At 48.7% G+C, this 17,638-nt stretch overlaps 1 protein-coding gene across 12 annotated transcripts in view; it reads left to right on the top strand.

The window, feature by feature from the left end:
* The window catches only part of COLQ (collagen like tail subunit of asymmetric acetylcholinesterase), a 93,921-nt gene extending 81,703 nt beyond the window's left edge, over positions 1-12,218 (top strand). For 5 of the 12 annotated variants that reach the window (XM_078354306.1, XM_035278381.3, XM_078354305.1 and 2 more), the window contains 4 exons: positions 4,735-4,874; positions 5,853-5,972; positions 6,394-6,514; positions 10,648-12,218. In XM_078354306.1, coding sequence (XP_078210432.1) covers positions 4,735-4,874; positions 5,853-5,972; positions 6,394-6,514; positions 10,648-10,877 — 611 coding nt within the window. In that variant the 3' untranslated portion in view covers positions 10,878-12,218. Of the gene's footprint in view, positions 1-4,734; positions 4,875-5,852; positions 5,973-6,393; positions 6,515-6,825; positions 7,006-8,437; positions 8,541-10,647 lie in introns of those variants that run through there. The other 7 variants (XM_035278383.3, XM_078354308.1, XM_002759631.5 and 4 more) reach the window with 5 other exon arrangements.
* Positions 12,219-17,638: the final 5,420 nt, after the last annotated feature.

Here is a 17,638-nt window from a genome sequence, read left to right as displayed (position 1 = left end):
TTCCTGGACTAGCCAGCCTCTGCCCGATCCCAGCCACCCTGACCTCTACCCTTCAGAGGACAGCTAGCCATCTGTGGAGCTGGAGCTATTCCTATGGTCTCTCTGGGTTCACGTGGCCTGACATGGCACTCCTCTTACCTGCCTCCCATCCAACAAAATCTCTCTTCCTTCGAAGCTCTCTTTTCAGTAAGGCCTTCTTGGCCCCTAACAGGATAGATCACCCTCCCCTGAGCCCTGATCACATATTGCCTCTCTGTTATGGCCCCTCCATTGGTAACGTTTCTGCAGATGTGTTTCATCTTCCTGCTATATCCTTGAAGGGCAGGGTCTGTGGCTGAGTCAGCATCACTTCCCCAGTGGCACCTGGCAGGTGAGTGCACAGGGCTGCTTCCTTCAGGGGCTCCCAGACAGGGGCTCTGTGGGTTCACAGCCCATCTCCTTAGGAGCCAAGCAGGGTAGGGTCATCTCTTTGGAGTGATGTCTCCTCCCTTCCTTTGAGCCAATTCCTTTCTGAGGAGCCTTCCTGAGTAAGGGGGATGAAGAGGAAAAAGAGAAGATAGGGCAATAAATAATCCTGCTATCTGGAAAAGTTTGGAGGGGTAGGAGAGAGGGCAGGGAAGGAGTTTACAAGAGATATCTAGCCAGGCATGGTGGCTCACGCCTGTAATCCCAACACTTTGGGAGGCTGAGGCAGGCAGAACACTTGAGGTCAGGAATTTGAGACCAGCCTGGTCAACATGGTGAAACTCCTGTCTCTACTAAAAATACAAAAATTAGCCGGGTATGGTGGCGCACGCATGTAATCCTAGCTACTTAGGAGGGTGAGGCAGGAGAACAGCTTGAACCCAGGAGGCAGAGGTTGCAGTGAGCTGAGATTGGATCAGTGCACTCCAGCCTGGGTGACAGAGTGAGACTCCATCTCAAAAATAAATAAATAAAATAAATAAATAAATAAATAAAAGAGATAGCCCTGTGCCTGGGCCCAGTTGGATAATCATCCAGAGTTGGAACAGGCCCCTCAAAGTGGTCCCGACACTACCTTTGACAGTCTGTTAAAAGTCCCAAACCCACTCTCAGAAGGAAAGAAACTGTATACCTACACCCAAGGTTTTGCACCTCATTTCCCAGGGTTCCAGAACCCCTGCTGCAGAGCCATTGTGAGGTAGCCTTGGCCTCTGCAGACAACAGGTGAAAACACCCTGGTCTAGTCCTACCCTCCCCTTAGAGATACGAATCTTGAACCTCAAGCAGAAGTGATGCCTGCAAGGTCACAGCAGTGACTACAGGCCACTCTGATCCAGAATCGGTCCGTGACTCCTGTGACTGTCAGCCAGGCGGCCTCTGGAGGTGGTTGTGCTGGTTCCTCTGCCTTCTGCTAGATTCCTCACTCCTGACCTTTTCCCATCAAGGCAGCCAATGGAAGTGGAAGGCTGCCTGGGTGAAGATGGAGAGCCAGGTCCTCTGGCTGCAGCGGGTAGAGATGAAACCAGGCTGAGACATGATCTCCCAGAGGTTGGCGTGGGGAAGTTCAGGTTGCTATGTCCTTCAGCATGGCCTGGCAGAAAACAGGCAGGGCTAACGGATGCCCTCCAGCAGCTGGGAGGAAGCTGCAGGGAAACTGTAGTGGTGGCAGCAGGCTCCCTGCCATATCCTGTTGGGAGGTGACCTCGAGTTTTGGTGCCCAACTCTGTGGGAACGGATGGTGCTGAGGGAGGTGGAAAGGGTGAGAGCTTTGTAATTACCTAAGTCACAAGGAAAGAGGGGCTAAGGGGTGGGAAGGGTGGGGAGGGAATAAAGACAAAATGCTTTTAGGATGTAATTTGCAATAATCAAATAACAAATTTGGCTGAGTCCTTCCTGTACCCAGACAGAGTATAAGTGAATCAGCGTGGTACCTGGGAATTGCCAGCTTCCTAGAGCATCAGTATTCTTGGACATTTGTCTTTTGAACAGCATAGTGTTAAGTCAAACATGAATTCAAATCTCAACCCCACCATTCATCAGCAGCTAATGGGACCAACTCCTGACTCCGTCTCAGGCCACAGTTCTGGAGGATTTGGTGGGGTCACAGAGCAGTTGGAAGGCTGCTCCAATGCCACCCTCACATTCTTGATCACAGAGCTTTTCCACTTCAATTTCCCTAAGTACTTAATTACTCATAATTTTCCTAGGCTGGTGGATTCCCTGTCTCTCTGGGCTCTTCTGAAAATATCAGAACACAGACTGGAGCTCTTCCCACAGAATTATATTTGCATTTCTTGTTAGAACAAACAATCATAGCTTAGGATAAGATGTTGGCAAAGCTTCCTTCCCCTCGCTCTGTTCAGCATTCTGATTGTAGGAACACCTGTCAATCCGCTTGGGATGGTTCAGTCTCCCTCTCTGGTTATAGTAGCTTCCCTGGTGTCCTGGCCGGATCTCTCCCCGGGGTCATTTTATTTCTTGCCCTCCTGGATCTGTGAACTGTGTTCCCAACCCCTGGCTGCCCCAGATGTCATACTACTTGACACCAACGACTGCCTGGCCTCCAAACCCGCCCCTCCCCCCATTTCCCAAGGAAGGGATCCTTACTTATTTCTCTTCTCAGTCTCCATCTTTTCTTCTCTTTCCCCACTTCCTGTTGGATGACTCTTGCTCTGGTACTTTCCTGCCAGCCAGAATGTGACTTCTAGCTTTTTCCGAAGACTTTTTCTCTCCAGTTAGTCTGCATTCATTCATTCAATCATCAAACGTTTTCCATGCCCCTACTTTGTGTCAGCACTGGTGGATGAAAACAGGCACTAGCCCTGTCCCTGTGGAGCCATATTCTACTGGAGATCAACCTTGATGGAATAATCCCAAAATACATAGAATCATAAACAAAGAGAAGTGCTGTGAAAAGGAGCAGGAAACCATGATAGTGTATCCCAGGTGTGCATGACAGAGTCTGAGGATTCAAAAAGACTTCCCTCAGGAAATGATGTTTGAACCCAGATCAGAAGGCAGTTAGGAGGCAGCTGGGAGGGATGGAGGATGAAGAGAAGATGATCTGGCAGAGGAATGGACCAGTTCTCAACCTTGGCACAAATTTGCCTGACCAGGCGCAGTGGCTCACGCCTGTAATTCCAGCACTTTAGGAGGCCGAAGTGGGTAGCTCAGTTGAACTCAGGAGTTTGAGACGAGTCTGGCCAACACAACAAAACCCTGTCTTTACTAAAAACAGAAAAATTAGCCAAGTGTGGTGTCACGCTCCTATAGTCCCAGCTACTCGGGAGGTTGAGGCAGGAGAATCACTTGAACCTGGGAGACAGAGGTTGCAGTGAGCTGAGATTATACCACTGCACTCCAGCCTGGGCAACAGAGTGAGACTCAGTCTCAAAAAAAAAAAAAAAAAAAAAAAAAAAAAAAAAAAAAACACAAAAAAACAAGGGGATGCCTTATGCTAACGTGATAAAAAAATATTTTTAATAAATAAATAAAAGTGTGGATGCTGCCTACTTTCAGTTCAGTTTTCAGAAGCCTTGGTGGAACTTGGTCTGGAATGTATCCTGGGCATCAGGGCCTTTAAAAGCCAAGGTACTACCCTCACCGTTTTTCTACATTGCTAGGGAATACATTTTCTGATCATATCTTTTCAAGACATGTCCTGACTTCTTCAGCACCAGGGGAGGGTAAAATAGAAAACATTCTATTTTCTTCCGGAAGAAATGAAAGAAACCCTCACCCAGAAATTATTCTGTAAAGATTCTATTGGCTCATGTCTGTAATCCCAGCACTTTGGGAGGCCAAAGCAGGCAGATCACCTGAGGTCGGGAGTTCGAGACCAGCCTGACCAACATGGAGAAAGCCTGTTTCTACTAAAAATACAAGATTAGCCAGGCATGGTGGCTCATGCCTATAATCCCAGCTACTCAGGAGGCTGAGGCAAGAGAATCGCTTGAACCCAGGAGGCAGAGGTTGCAGTGAGCCGAGATCGTGCCATTGCACTCCAGCCCGGGCAATAAGAGCAAAACTCTGTCTCAAAAAAACGACAACAACAACAAAGAAAAAGAAAAAGAAAAAAAGAAATCCAGAGGTAGACAATAGCTGGCTTTGATTCAGCCTCTGACTGTCACTGTCAGGGCCCCAGACCCCATTAGCCTTTTGTCTTTTCCTGCATGTTGTCTTATCTCCTCATGTTTGTGACTTCCTGTTGGCAACATGGCTGCTGCAGCACCAGACATTTTGACTGTCTTCAAGGCAGGAAGGAGAGGGAAGCTGTCTCCTCACAACTATTTTTCTCACCTTATCTCCTCCATGTCTTGGATCAAAAGCATCTATTTTTTTGTTTTGTTTTGACAGAGTCTCACCAGGCTGGAGTGCAGTAGCACGATCTCGGCTCATTGCAACCTCTGCCTCCCGGGTTCAAACGATTCTCCTGCCTCAGCCTCCCAAATAGCTGGGACTGCAGGTGCGCGCCACCAAGCCCAGCTAATTTTTGTATTTTTAGTGGAAACGGGGTTTCATTATTTTGGCCAAGATGATGTTGATCTCTTGACCTCATGATCCGCCCGCCTCAGCCTCCCAAAGTGCTGGGATTACAGGCGTGAGCCACTGTGCCCGGCTAAAAGCATTTCTTTAACCTCTCCCTCAGGCATACCCTGAAATGCTGTGGACTTTAACCTTTTTTCTGTCGCATAGATCGCTCACATCTCCCTGGGTTGTTTGGTCTTCTCTTCCTTGGCTCTAGTAATACAGCTGTCTGTTGCTTCCTAGGACAACTTATAATGGGACCCAAAGGGGAAAGAGGATTTCCCGGGCCTCCAGGAAGATGTCTTTGTGGACCCCCTCTGAATGTGAATAACCCTTCCTACGGGGAATCCGTGTATGGGCCCAGTTCCCCGCGAGTTCCTGTGGTAAGGCTTTCTGGGAGAAGTCTAGGGTGGTTATCTGTGAGGACCTCTCATCTGATCCTTATGGGGCTTTGTAAAATCCTTTCAGTAAAACTTACTTTCTTTCATGACTCTGGGTACACGTTCATTATAGGAAATTGGAAAATATGAGAAAATCAAAAGAGGAAAACCAAACTGTCCATTTGATTGTGAGTCCATTTTGGGGGCATTTTCTTTGTCTTTTTAAAATCTAACTTTTATATGGTTGAGATTATATTGTATTAAAATGTTGTGCTTTGTTATTTTAGTTGAAATCCTGCCATGTTTCCACCCTCTAGAAATAACATTTTAAGCTTTTTTAAGAGAAAATTTCAAATACATATAAAAGCAGAATAGTGTAGTGAACTATTACAGGGTACCCATCACCCAACTTGAATAATGATTAATTCATGGCGAGCCTTGTATCCTAGTTTTCTCTTCATGCCCACTCACTACTGCCCATCCTCTGTTGGATTATTTTGAAGTAAACTTTGGACATCAATTCATCATAATCATCCATTCAGTGTGACTGGGCTACGATTTATTTAATCGGTGTTGGTGTTTAAGCAACATATTGTTTATTGGCCACCCCCAAGCTTTTTACTAATGTAAATAATACTGTAAAGAACATCTTTGAGTATGACAATTTTAAGAATCACTTCCAGATGTCAAATTACTTGACTATATGACATTGCCTTTTGATTTAAGTCTTGGGAGCATTTTAAATATTTAAGTGTTAAATCCATGTGAATATTTTAGTTTCAAACTCAGACATTAGGAACTGCATTGAGAAGGTGTGGGAATCAAGACACTTACCTTCAGAAGGAATGCTAGAGTGTAATGTGCAAATCCCTCTTCCCACTGTTGAGCAGCCCAAGGATAGAGATGGTTTCCTCTGCCAGCTTTTTCCCTGTCCCCTGCAGAATTGTTTTCTGGAATCCTCACCATTGTGTTCTCTGGCAGATTTTTGTGGTCAACAACCAGGAGGAGCTTGAGAGGCTGAACACCCAAAATGCCATTGCCTTCCGCAGAGACCAGAGATCTCTCTACTTCAAGGACAGCCTTGGCTGGCTCCCCATCCAGGTACCCCCAGGCCATCACCTCAGGACATACTCCCTGCCCAGGAAAGAGATGTATCCATTAAAGGAAGGGAAGGCCACCCCACTGGGCCTGGGCTTTCTGTAGTCTATCTACATAGGAGGGCTGAGCATCCTCCCTCAAACTGTTTCTGAGAAGCCCTCCATTCTCCTACCTTGACCCTCTTGGAGCCAAGGTTCCAGATGGTCTCCATATCCCTGCGTGCCAGGTTGCCATTTTGATGTGACCCAGCATTCACCCAGCTACAGAGCTCTAGGTGACAAGAAAGGAGTATTTTTCCCACCCCTGGGAGGAAGTCAAGGCATGCCCCGCAGGAATGCTGTGGGACCCAGAACCAGTGACCTCCCTGCCTGCGGCTGCCTGGGCATGCCATGCTCCAGTTAATGCTGTGTGCTTCCTTGGCCAGCTGACCCCTCTCTACCCTGTGGATTACACTGTAGACCAGCGCAGCACCTGCGGGGATGGGCTCCTGCAGCCTGGGGAGGAGTGTGACGACGGTAACAACGATGTGGGTGACGACTGCATCAGTGAGTGAGGTCCAGCCCAGGAGGACCTGAGGCCTGAGCAGCAGAGGGGTGGGACTGGGGACCAGCCCTGAACACCAGCTGTGATGCTTTGGGACCATTCTAGACCCAGATAAGGGTGTACCCAGGCTGTCTTGTGCCATCTACCCTAGCCCTTGCTGCCCCAATTTCAGCCCAAATGTTAACTCTCCCACCACCCAAGCACCTCACCAGGGATGGATGTGAAGGGTCCTCCCCCAGTTAGACCTTCTTTATCCTAAAATGTAGCCACCAGGTCCTTCCAGTCCTACATCTTAGCAAAATCCATGCTACAGGTGCAGAAGATAAAGGCGATGGGCTCTCACTTTGCAAGGAGGAGTGAAAGGCAAAAGGGAGAGGCCAAGAATCTGAATGGGGGCTCATTTACCAGGTAGAGCTCGAGTGGCAAAGCCCTCCATAGAGGAAGCTGGGCCAGCCAGAGCTTTCATCAGCCTCATGGGCTGCTGCGTTAACTGGTAGGCAGCAAGCTCTGGAAGGTTTGCTTGTTTTTTCTTCTTTAAATCAAGTAACAAAACCAGGAGTTGTGGTGGAAAGCATGAGCTGAAGAGTCAACAGAGATTGAATGCAGGCTCTGAGAACCACCAACCACCCTCAGGCTCAAGGCAGAGGCCACACAGTGGGTGGGGTGATGGCGGTCAGTTTACAGCTCTGAGCCTCACTTTCCTTACCTGTGAAATGTGCTGGCTGCTCGAGTCCCTAGAGATCCTATTAGCTAACATGTGCAGGGATTATCTGGATAGAGTAAGGGTTCAACCACTGTTCACAGAATTCATTTAGAGAGTTTGGTTTAAGCCCCTCCTCTAAAGAGCCAGGCTGGGCTCCTGGCTGGGTGGGTGTGGATGCAAAGTCATGGTCCTTGCTCTCAAGAAGCTCTGGGGAGGCTGGGCACAGTGACTCATGCCTGTAATCTCAACATTTTGGGAAGCTGAGGTTGGAGGATCACTTGAGCCTAGGAGTTCAAGACTAGCCTGGGCAACAGAGCAAGACCGAATCTCTACAAAATAATTAAAAATTTAAAAAAATTAGCCAGGCCTGGTGGTGCACACCTGTAGTCCCAGCTACTCAGGAGGGTGAGGTGGGAGGATGGCTTAAGTCCAGGGGTTCAAGGCTGCAATGAGCTGCAATTGCACCACTGCACTCCAGGCTGGGTGACAGAGTGAGACTCTCTCAAAAAAAAAAAAATGTTCAGGGGAAGGATGACAGGGCAGAGTGGGTGTCGGGAGATGCTGCTGATTATCTCAGCGTGGTCTCACTGTCTCCCAACAGCTCCAGGGACGGCATCCCCTAGGAGACTGGCCCAGCCCAGAGTCCCTTCTTCCTCTGGTGCACAGTGTCAAATAGGAGCTCTTACAGTAGGAAGGAGCAAATGGGCTCTCCCGCACTGTGAAAATGATGCTGGGGTCCATACTCCAAGACCCTCCTGTCGTGTGAAAGCAGAGGTCTTTGCTGAAGATCATGTGGCTCCCCAGGGACCCAAGGGTGGGCTCACCAGTGTCACACAGAAGCTCTCTGTTGACCAATGAGTCCCCATGCATCCTCACTGGGGATCAGTAGTCTCCCAGTGCTCACTTCCAGGACCCCCACACTGGCTCTATGAGGTGGAGGTCATGTCAGTGTCCCAGTTTTGCAGATAACCACCTGGAGTCTCGCCACCCCTCAGCTAGTAAGTGGTTAGGTGGGGCCAGAGGCAGGGTTTCCTCATTCTTGTCCCATAGCACATCAGTGTGGGACCAGAGCCTGAGGGGCAGTCCCTGGAGGAGTCTGAGGCAAGTTCTTTCAGCAGTACAGCATTTAGCGGGGATCCCTTGGGTTGCATGGTCCTTACAAGCTGAGGGAAGCCTGGCACCTCTGCTCCTTCTCAGGACTGCGCCTCCTATGTCCCCTCAGGCTGTCACCGTGCCTACTGTGGAGACGGTCACCGGCATGAGGGTGTGGAGGACTGTGATGGCTCTGACTTTGGCTACCTGACGTGCGAGACCTATCTCCCTGGGTAGGGATGACTCCCACCTCCCCCTTCTCCCTCTTTCTCCTGCTTTCCTCCTTGCTTTTCTTCTTTCCTTCACAAATATTTTGAGTGCCTCTCCATTTCCTAGTGCCTTCTAGACACTGAGGCATGGTGATGAATGACACAACACATGCTCCCCACCCATCATGTGCCCTCTTGGTCAGCACTGCCTGCGTGCCACTGAGGCTGAGCCATGGCACACACAGCCACCTGCTCTGTCCGAGGCCCAGAGGGGAAATGCAGTCTCTGAGATCAGCTGCTGCCCTGTATGAGCAGCCCTGAAACCCAGCAGTCACTGTGACCACTTAGTCTCCTGGGCTGTGGGCCCAGGTGGGAAGCCCAGTGGAGAGTAAAGGTCTCAGCACATTTCAAAGAATCCATACGTCTCCCTAACCTGACTTCCCTGGCACACGCTGCCCATCCCTCAGGCATGCCTGTGAATGCAAGTGAGATCAAATCAGCCTTAATATCTGAGTTTGCAAGCTCATGGCCCCTCCACGAAACTGCTCCCTCCAAGGACCCCTCTAGTTATTTCTGAGACTCCTCAGTGGCTATTTATGTTGCTCAGGACAAGTATTCCATGTGTCCTGGCTTCATGCTGGCATCTGCCAAGCCAACTGAGGGCCACCATCCCATGAGGTGCTGATTCGATGCCCAGATTGTAACCCCTGGGCTCCTTCTAAGGTGCAGAAGATACATGTCTCCCCAGTCCTTACAGAATCAGAATTGTACAATGTTCTCAGGAAAATGGGGAGGCCATTCCTTTCCATCCAGGCCTTGCCATGCTCTTCCCTTGGTTCCAAGTGGATCCTACTGGTATCTCCAACCTCTTCTGTTCTTGAGTCCAGTCTCTTCAGCTTTTGCTCCCATCCCTTTTCTTCTTATAGACTCAGACTTGGGCCCTTGGCAAGCTGGGGAGCCATGCCTGTCCCTCCATTGCCCACTCTCTGCTCTCTTCCTAGGGGGTCTCCCTAACACTCACATATTAGCATGTTCAGCCAGGCTGGGAGAACTACAGACCTATAGTCTCCCCCAGACTCCAAGCCCGTTTAGGCTCAGCCAGGACCCCACTCCATGGATGTGCAGTGCCCCTCTCCCTGAAGGAAGGAAGATCCCTGATAGACCTCTGCTGGAGAGTTGGCTCTTCATGGCTCCACGGAGACAAATGAGTGTAGACGATCAGATAGAGTGTAGGATCAAGTAGAGCTGAGGGCTCCCCCATGCTCACTGTGGTTATGCAGCTACTCCCCAGAAGCTTCAGAGGGATGCTTGTGACTGTGCGTGTGAGGTTTAACACCCTGTCTCAGATGATCATTCTGGCCTACAGAGGTATAAACTGCACTGCCAAATATGGTAGCCCCCACTCACAGGCCTCTGTTCAAATTTAAAGTAATTGTAAATAAACTTAAAATGCAGCTATTCAGGCCAGGCACTGTGGCTCACGCCTGTTCCAGCACTGCAGGAGGCCAAGGCAGGTGGATCATCTGAGGTCAGGAGTTCAAGACCATCCTGGCCAACATGGTGAAACCACGCCTCTACTAAAAATACAAACATTAGCTGGGCATGGTGGCAGGCACCTGTAATCCCAGCTTCTCGGGAAGCTGAGGTAGGAGAATCGCCTGAACCCAGGAGGCAGAGGTTGCAGTGAGCCGAGATCACACCACTGCACTCCAGCCTGGGGGACAGAGTGAAACTCTGTCTCAAAGAAAAGGAAAAAAATGCAGTTACTCAGTCACAGTAGCTACATTTCAAGAGCTCAATAGCCACATCTGGCCAGTAGCTTCACAGATACAGGACATTTTTGTCAGTATGGAGCATTGTAACTTTTCAGACCTTGAGAAGGAGGTGATTTTCTTATAGATGCTGTGCTAAGAGCAGGGTGACCATCTCCTTCCACCCAGGCCCCAAGCCTGGGGGCTTAAGGCAAAAATCCCAGAGACATGATTTAGTTCCCCCAGGCCTCTCACCCCAAATGAGAATGGGAAAAGTTTTTATAGAACCACTGGCTGTTGACCACTGTTTGATAAGGTTTGACCAGGAGTCACCAGCAGGTAAGAGGTGGCCTTTTAGAACGTGTCTTTGCCTCCCTTAGGTCCTATGGAGACCTGCGATGCACCCAGTACTGCTATATCGACTCCACGCCCTGCCGCTACTTCACCTGAGGCTGTGAGGAGGAGGTGGGCTGCGCCCCACGGAATGGCAGCAGCTTCTCACCATCATCAAACTGGCCATGCACTGTCCTGGCCGTGTCTCCACCAATCTTTGTGTGACAAAAACAAGGACAAATTCCTGCTACTAAGACGTGCTGTTGACTCAGTGTGACTGGAAGAATTTAGGACCACTGTATCCTGTCTTAAGCCAAAGTACGGAAAACCTTCCACATGCCCAACCTGAGAACTGTTTCCCATCGCTACCATCGGGCAAACAACTGGTTACAATGCTCTTCCTCTTCTGGAATGTAGCTGACCCAGGCCGCCAATGTGGCTGAGCACTGTGAGACACACATAGACCTGCGGGGCTGTTTTGGTATGTTTGGATCTTGTTGGGGAATCTGGAGTACAGGCCTCTCCGCCCCCTGGCCTCCAAAAGGAGCAGGCATTCTCACTCAGCCTGGGCAGCCAGCTCTCGGGACTCTCAGGGCCTGTGGACCACTAAGCAGGGAAGTGGGCACGTTCTCTTGGTGTGGCTCACAGCCTTGAATCTGCCACAGGACCCCGCGACTGGCCACAGCCCAGCCCAGCCTGATGTGGATGTGGCTGCCCAGGAAGAGACTTAACTGTGAAAACGTACTGAGAACCCATGTGACCCAAGCTTCCCCCAAACAGAGGCTAGAGATGAGCCTCCTCTTCTCAGTGTTTCCCAAAGGGGCGGCTCTTGTGGTTTCAGAATCTCTGGCACCATCCTGACCTCTTGGCTCTCTCTGTACTTTGGCCCCTGTCTCGCAAATTCATGTCCATTTCCTGTCCGGGAGACTCATGAGGACTGTGACCTGCACAAGCCCACACCTGGGCAAGCCGTTGGTGTCTCCTTGGTCCTTAGACAGATACTGTCCTGGGTCCCCCATCTAGGGCCCACTGTGAGTGCTGTCTCTAGGCAGAGCGTTCCTGGCCGGAGCGCTACCTCCTTGCCTCCTGCTGACCCCCGACAATACCCTGTGGCCCTCCTTTCATGTCTGTATATTGCATAGCCTTGTCCTCCTGTGTGCCTGAGCTGCTCCCTTTTCGATAAGATTATTAGTCCTGCATGTCTGTGAGTTGCCTTTCATCACCATTTTTCTGGAGTGGGGCTTAGTTTTATTTTGGAAAGACATCTCCAAGGTGAGGTCCACCCCAACAGCAGACCTCAAGTGGAATTTGCCCATTTGTTACCAGCTGGAGGGATACACCTGGGTTTTTGTATGAAGCTGTTTAATGAGCCTGAGTGTTGAGAACTCAGCAGGCTGGAGCTTGGGACCCAGTGAACCATCGCCTGGTGTCTGTAGGTGGATCCTGTCTCCCACAGGCAACATCAACCCGAGGGTGGTGTCTTTAGAGGCAGGCACATGGTCAGCCTTGTCCCCTTCACCTCTACTGCAAGGCCAGGGGAGATGTGGTTTTCCTGCTGCTTCTACCATCACACTGGAGTTTCCAGATGGGAAATCAAAAAATAAAGGCAGTTAATTTCCCCGCTGTGACTCTCTTCCGTGGTGGGCTAGGGCCAGTGTCTCAACATTGCCAGATGGAGTGAGGAGTCTGAATTCAAATCTGCTTCTGAATTCTGTGGAGGGTTCTGGAATGTGGAAGCATTCCAGCTCCCTCAGGGACAAGGGAGGAAACAGATCCAGAGATGTCATGGACTTGCCCAAGGTCACAAAACCCAGTCTTGCTAGCCCAGCCTTGTCCCCAGCCTTAGTTTTAGGACCTTGTTGAGGATGGAATGGAGGTCTAGTGCAACTCCTGGACCTGGCCAAGAGAGACCCTGTCCTGGGTCCCAAGGCTGGAGGGCCCCACTCTGGCCCTCGTCTGGCCATTACCGTCCCCACAGAGCAAGATGTCTATGTGGCCAAAGCGACACACCCCACTCCTAGACCATGCTCCAGGTACCTGGGAAACCACAGTTCCCCACCCAAGTGGTCCTGAGCCTGCTTCCTGGACCTGCAGGCCTCTTGCCCATGTCTGTTCTGAGTGTGACCTGCACATGCAGGCCTGGGGGTGGCCAGCAAAAAGTTATTTGGAGGAATGATAGATGGGGCTTAGACTGTGGGCTGGGGTTTCCTCATGGGCATACATGAGGCTCTTCTCAGTGTGGGATGGGCAGGGGGTAAAAACAGAAGCAGTTCTGGCAGGAGGCTGGACCCTGCTCTCCTCTTGCTACCACAAGACTTTGTGGAATCTAAAATTCCAAATTCAAACCTGGCCTTCTATTCTTTACGAAAGTATCCTTTTTGAGGGAAACAAATAGAATATATTGAATCTTTTAGCTGGGAGTGGTGGCATGTGCCCATAGTCCCAGCTATGTGGGAGGCTGTGGTGAGAGGATCACTTGAGTCCAGGAATTCAAGCCAGCCTGGGCAACACAGTGAAAACCCTCCCCACTAAAAAACAAAAAGCGAAACAACAAAAATAGTCTATTCTTTGATTGTAATGTAAATACCTAGACACTTGGTATGTGAGTGTCCACATATGTTCTTTCCTGGAACCTGAAACATTAGGGCTGTGCCTGTCTTGAGCTATTTCAAGGGACAGTTCTGAAAGCCTCAGGAAATGGAAAGATTCAAAATCACATGTCTTAAGAATATGTAAAATAGTAGTAATTCTGCCCTTTTGGCATTTTGAAATGGAAAGATGAGAGATCAGGGAAGATGAATGGCTCCAAGCCCTCTCTTAAAATGCTAACTGTGATATAGGGAGCTGGTTCCCCATGAACAGAAATGGGTGTGCTGCCCAGGGAGCCATAGAGTTGGTATCCAAGAGCTCATCTGTGCCAAGTAAATGTTTCCTGAGATAATCTGCTGGTCCAACAGGAAGTTGGAAGAGCACTGAACAGGGGGGTTGCAGGTACCTGGATTCAGGCTGGGTTCATCACTTCTCATGGTCTCAATTTCCTCATGTGAAAAAGACTTTCAATAAGGGCTGATTTTTCTTCCAAGTCTAACAGGTTGTGAGTGTCGCCCCTGCCTTTCAGCTCTGACAGCACATACCCTAGGAGCAGGAATAGATTCCCTCAGTTGCTCCTGAGGCTATCACATGGGGTGACTTAGAATAAGACAGGGTCTCAGAGATGCAGTTGGTCACCAAAGAAGGCTATGCCAGTCCATATGCTTTTGTTGGCAAGAACAGATAATCCAATCTAAATACCATAAGGTGATATTTATTGGTTCATGTAACTTTAAAAGTCCACTGGGGTGGGGTGAAGATCAGGTATGACTCAGTCAAGGTCCCCACTCCATCCTCTGCTATCCTCTCAACTATTTGAACCTTTCCATTAATTTGATTCTTAGGGTGTTGACTGCTGCAGTTTCAAGCTTACATCTGCACCCTGCAAAATCCAGAGGAAGAGACAATGCCTATTCCAATGGCTCTCAAGAAATTCTTTTCCAGCAAGGCATGGTGGCTCATGCCTGCAATCCCAGCATTTTGGGAGGCCAAGGTGGGTGAATCGCTTGAGTCTAGGAGTTTGAGATCAGCCTGGGCAACATGGTAAAACCCCATCTCTACAAAAAATACAAAAATCAGCCGGGTGGGGTGGCGCGCACCTGCAGTCCCAGCTACTTGGGAGGCTGAGGCAGGAGGATCTCTTGGGCCTAGCAGCTTGAGGATGCAGTGAGCCGAGATCATGCCACTGCACTCCAGCCTGGGTGACAGAGCGAGACCGTCAAAAAAAAAAAAAAAAAAACTGTTTAGGAAGTGTTGGATTTTGTCAATGTCATTATTTAGTGGCTCAGGCCTAATCAGTCACTTCTTTGGAGATTTAGGGGTATTCACAAAGTTTTTTTTCAGGTATTGGGAGTAACAAAGCAAAGATAGAGATGTCATTGGAAAGAAAGTAGTAATCACTCAAAAAAAGGAATGGTTGGTCGGGCCCAGTGGCTCATGCCTGTAATCCCAGCACTTTGGGAGGCCGAGGCAGGTGGATCACCTTAGGTCAGGAATTCAAGACCAGCCTGGCCGACATGGTAAAACCCCGTCTCTAATAAAAATATAAAAAACTTAGCTGGGCGTGGTGGTGGTTGCCTGTAATCCCAGCTACTTAGGAGACTGAGGCAGGAGAATCACTTGAACCCGCGAGGGGGAGGTTACAGTGAGCTGAGATCATGCATTACACTCCAGCCTGGTGATGGGGTGAGACTCCCTCTCAAGGTAAAAAAAAAAAAAATTGGTTCTGATGCTTTTCAATTGCAGCAGTGTGGGAGAAATATTCCTCCTGGTGACATTGCAGCTGGCTTTCTGAGTGTCGGCTATGACAATCTGAGGCATGGTAGGGGCACAGAGCTGACTTACTCTCTTGATCTGGACTAATTTTTTTACTCTTTCAGTGCTGGACTGGTTTTGATGTTTTCACTAGTAACATAAGCTCAGGCTCTGCTCAACTGACCTCCGAGGATCCAGCCTGTCTCTGGAATTCTATAGGCTGTCTGGGAACTCGTACCATGACCAGGGAAGTGTAGGGTTGGGGTTTGGCCCTACGCCTCTTACCTGTCTACCTGCAAAGCCGTTTTAGTAACAGATTTGTAAGCAAAGTAAGGTTTTTGATGGAAGCTTGGTCACCAGCACTTCACTTAGGAACCAGTGCTAGGGAAGGGGGTGGGACAATTTCTGAGTGTGTCCTGGGACAGACACACAGGCCAGCACTTCGTTAGGGGCATGGAGGGTATGTGTGGGTCAAATTGCTAAAGAATCTCCAAAGCTCATTACAATTAGTGGGCTGACCTATGCCACAACGCCTGCTCTACTGGAGTTGTTTGACCCCATCCTTCCCCCATCGTAGATAGAGTGAGTCAATTTAAATTTTCCATGAAGCAGTTCTTCAGCACCTGTGTAGTAATAATCAGCTTATAGGTCAAGGACGTTGGTGACTCACCAAGGAGATTGTTACATTTGAGCAATTCACCATTACAATCCATGGGCCCAGAGGTTCCAGGAACCTGGTTTCAGCCATCCCATCGTGGTGCCAGGCATGTAAGTGAAGTTAGCTTGGACCCTGCAGTCCAGCCTATCTGCCAGCTAAGTATCACTGAGTGATTTCAGTTGAAGCCACAAGAAGCTGAGCTACCTAGACAAGCTCTGTCCTAATTCCTAACAAACAAATTCTATGACATAAAATGGTGATTGATTGTTTTAAGCTAAGTTCTGGGGAGGAGCTTGTTACTTAGCAACATATAAGGGGAATAGTGCTCCTATTAAGAAATGGCAAGAGGGAAGCACACTATACACAGTGAATAAAGGAGGGAGTGCCAACCCAAGAGAAGCCATTGGCTTGCTTTTGGTGTCCTCTGCATGAACCATGAATAGAAATGTCTTAACTCAGGCCGGGTGCAGTGGCTCACACCTATAATCCCAGCACTTTGGGAGGCCAGGGTGGATGGATCACGAGGTCAAGAGATCGAGACCATCCTGGCCATATGGTGAAACCCCGTCTCAACTAAAATACAAAAATTAGCCGGGCATGGTGGCGGATGCCTGTAATCCCAGCTACTCAGGAGGGTGAGGCAAGAGAATCACTTGAACCCAGGAGGTGGAGGCTGCAGTGAGCTTAGATCGCACCACTGCGCTAGCGAGACTCTGTCTCAAAAAAAAAAAAAAAAAAAAGAAATGTCTTAATTCCTACTGGAACTTTCATTTATCTGTCCAGGGACAATGCCAGAGTTGGGAGGGGACTTAGAGCTCATGTGGCCTAGTGTTCTCAACCATGGTGGAGTCACAGGGCATGCGGCATGTGACTATTAATAGATGGCATTAATAACCCAATTCTTCCCACCTCCCTGTATCTATACCCTTTCCAATGTCTTTTGCAACTCCTCCCATCAATTTTGTGGAATGTATTTCCCCACCCCTTCATTCTGAACTTGGCCCTCTAACTTGCTTTGGCTAATGACATCTTAGCAATTGTGACAGAGGCATTTTGTTTCCTCTCTTACTCTTACACCTCTTTGCCTTTGCCATGACAACATGCCTGGCATGTTGGAGATGCCAGAACTTAGCTTAAAACAATCAATCACCATTCCTGCTGGAGATGACATGAAGCAAAACTGTTGCTCCCACTGTGCTGGCCAAAGCCATCCTAGATCAGGTGAACCTCAGTCAACTGCCAGGCATATGAGGGATCCTGTCAAGACCAGAACTGTCCAGCCAAGGCCAGTCTAAAGCCAACCCAAACTTGTGAGCAAAATAAATGCTTATTAGTCATTGAGTTTTGGGATGGTTTGTTATATAACATTACGGAGGCAATAGTTAATGAAGATAGGTCTCCCTTCAGTGATGAACACAGCTTCCCCACGGAGATGGTTCAAGTCTAACTCCTATTGCCATCTGAGGGAACAAGCATATTGCAGAATAAGTGGTAGAGGATTTCTAGACTTAACATGTAGTTTAATTCAATCCAAATGTATTGAGCACCCATTATTGATGCTACAGAGAATTTAAAAGGAATATGGCCACTGCCCACCTAAAAGTTTATACAGTCTTGCATGGGAGCCATGACCACAGGTAAATGTGAGCACTGCAGAAACAAAAGTATAGAATGGAAGCAGGAGGGAAGGATCACTTCTAGCCAAATGTCAGCTGGGGGTCAGAGGTGTATGTGTGTGTGGCATGGCATTCCAGGCAGAAAGAATCTGGTAAACTAAAATGACAACAGGCTATGTCTAGGGATTCAGTTTAGCCATTGCATGGTTCTCCGACCCAAAACTAAGCCTACCTTTTCAGACCAAGTAAAATGGCCTCAGATGTGATTTAGTTTTGAATTTCATACTTTTAAAAGCTAAGGTATACTTCCTAATGACTATAAACATCAAATTAAAAAGGAATCCATTTAGTTAGCTATTTAGGCTTAAGCACAGAAGGTTCTTAAAAGAAACCTATATTGATCATTGATTTCTAGAAAGA

This window comes from Callithrix jacchus, chromosome 17 (assembly GCF_049354715.1).
Source record: "Callithrix jacchus isolate 240 chromosome 17, calJac240_pri, whole genome shotgun sequence".
In the NCBI taxonomy this organism is placed as follows: Eukaryota; Metazoa; Chordata; class Mammalia; order Primates; family Cebidae; genus Callithrix; species Callithrix jacchus.
Note: the sequence above shows the minus strand (reverse complement) of the source record. Positions and strands in the feature narration are given on the sequence as shown.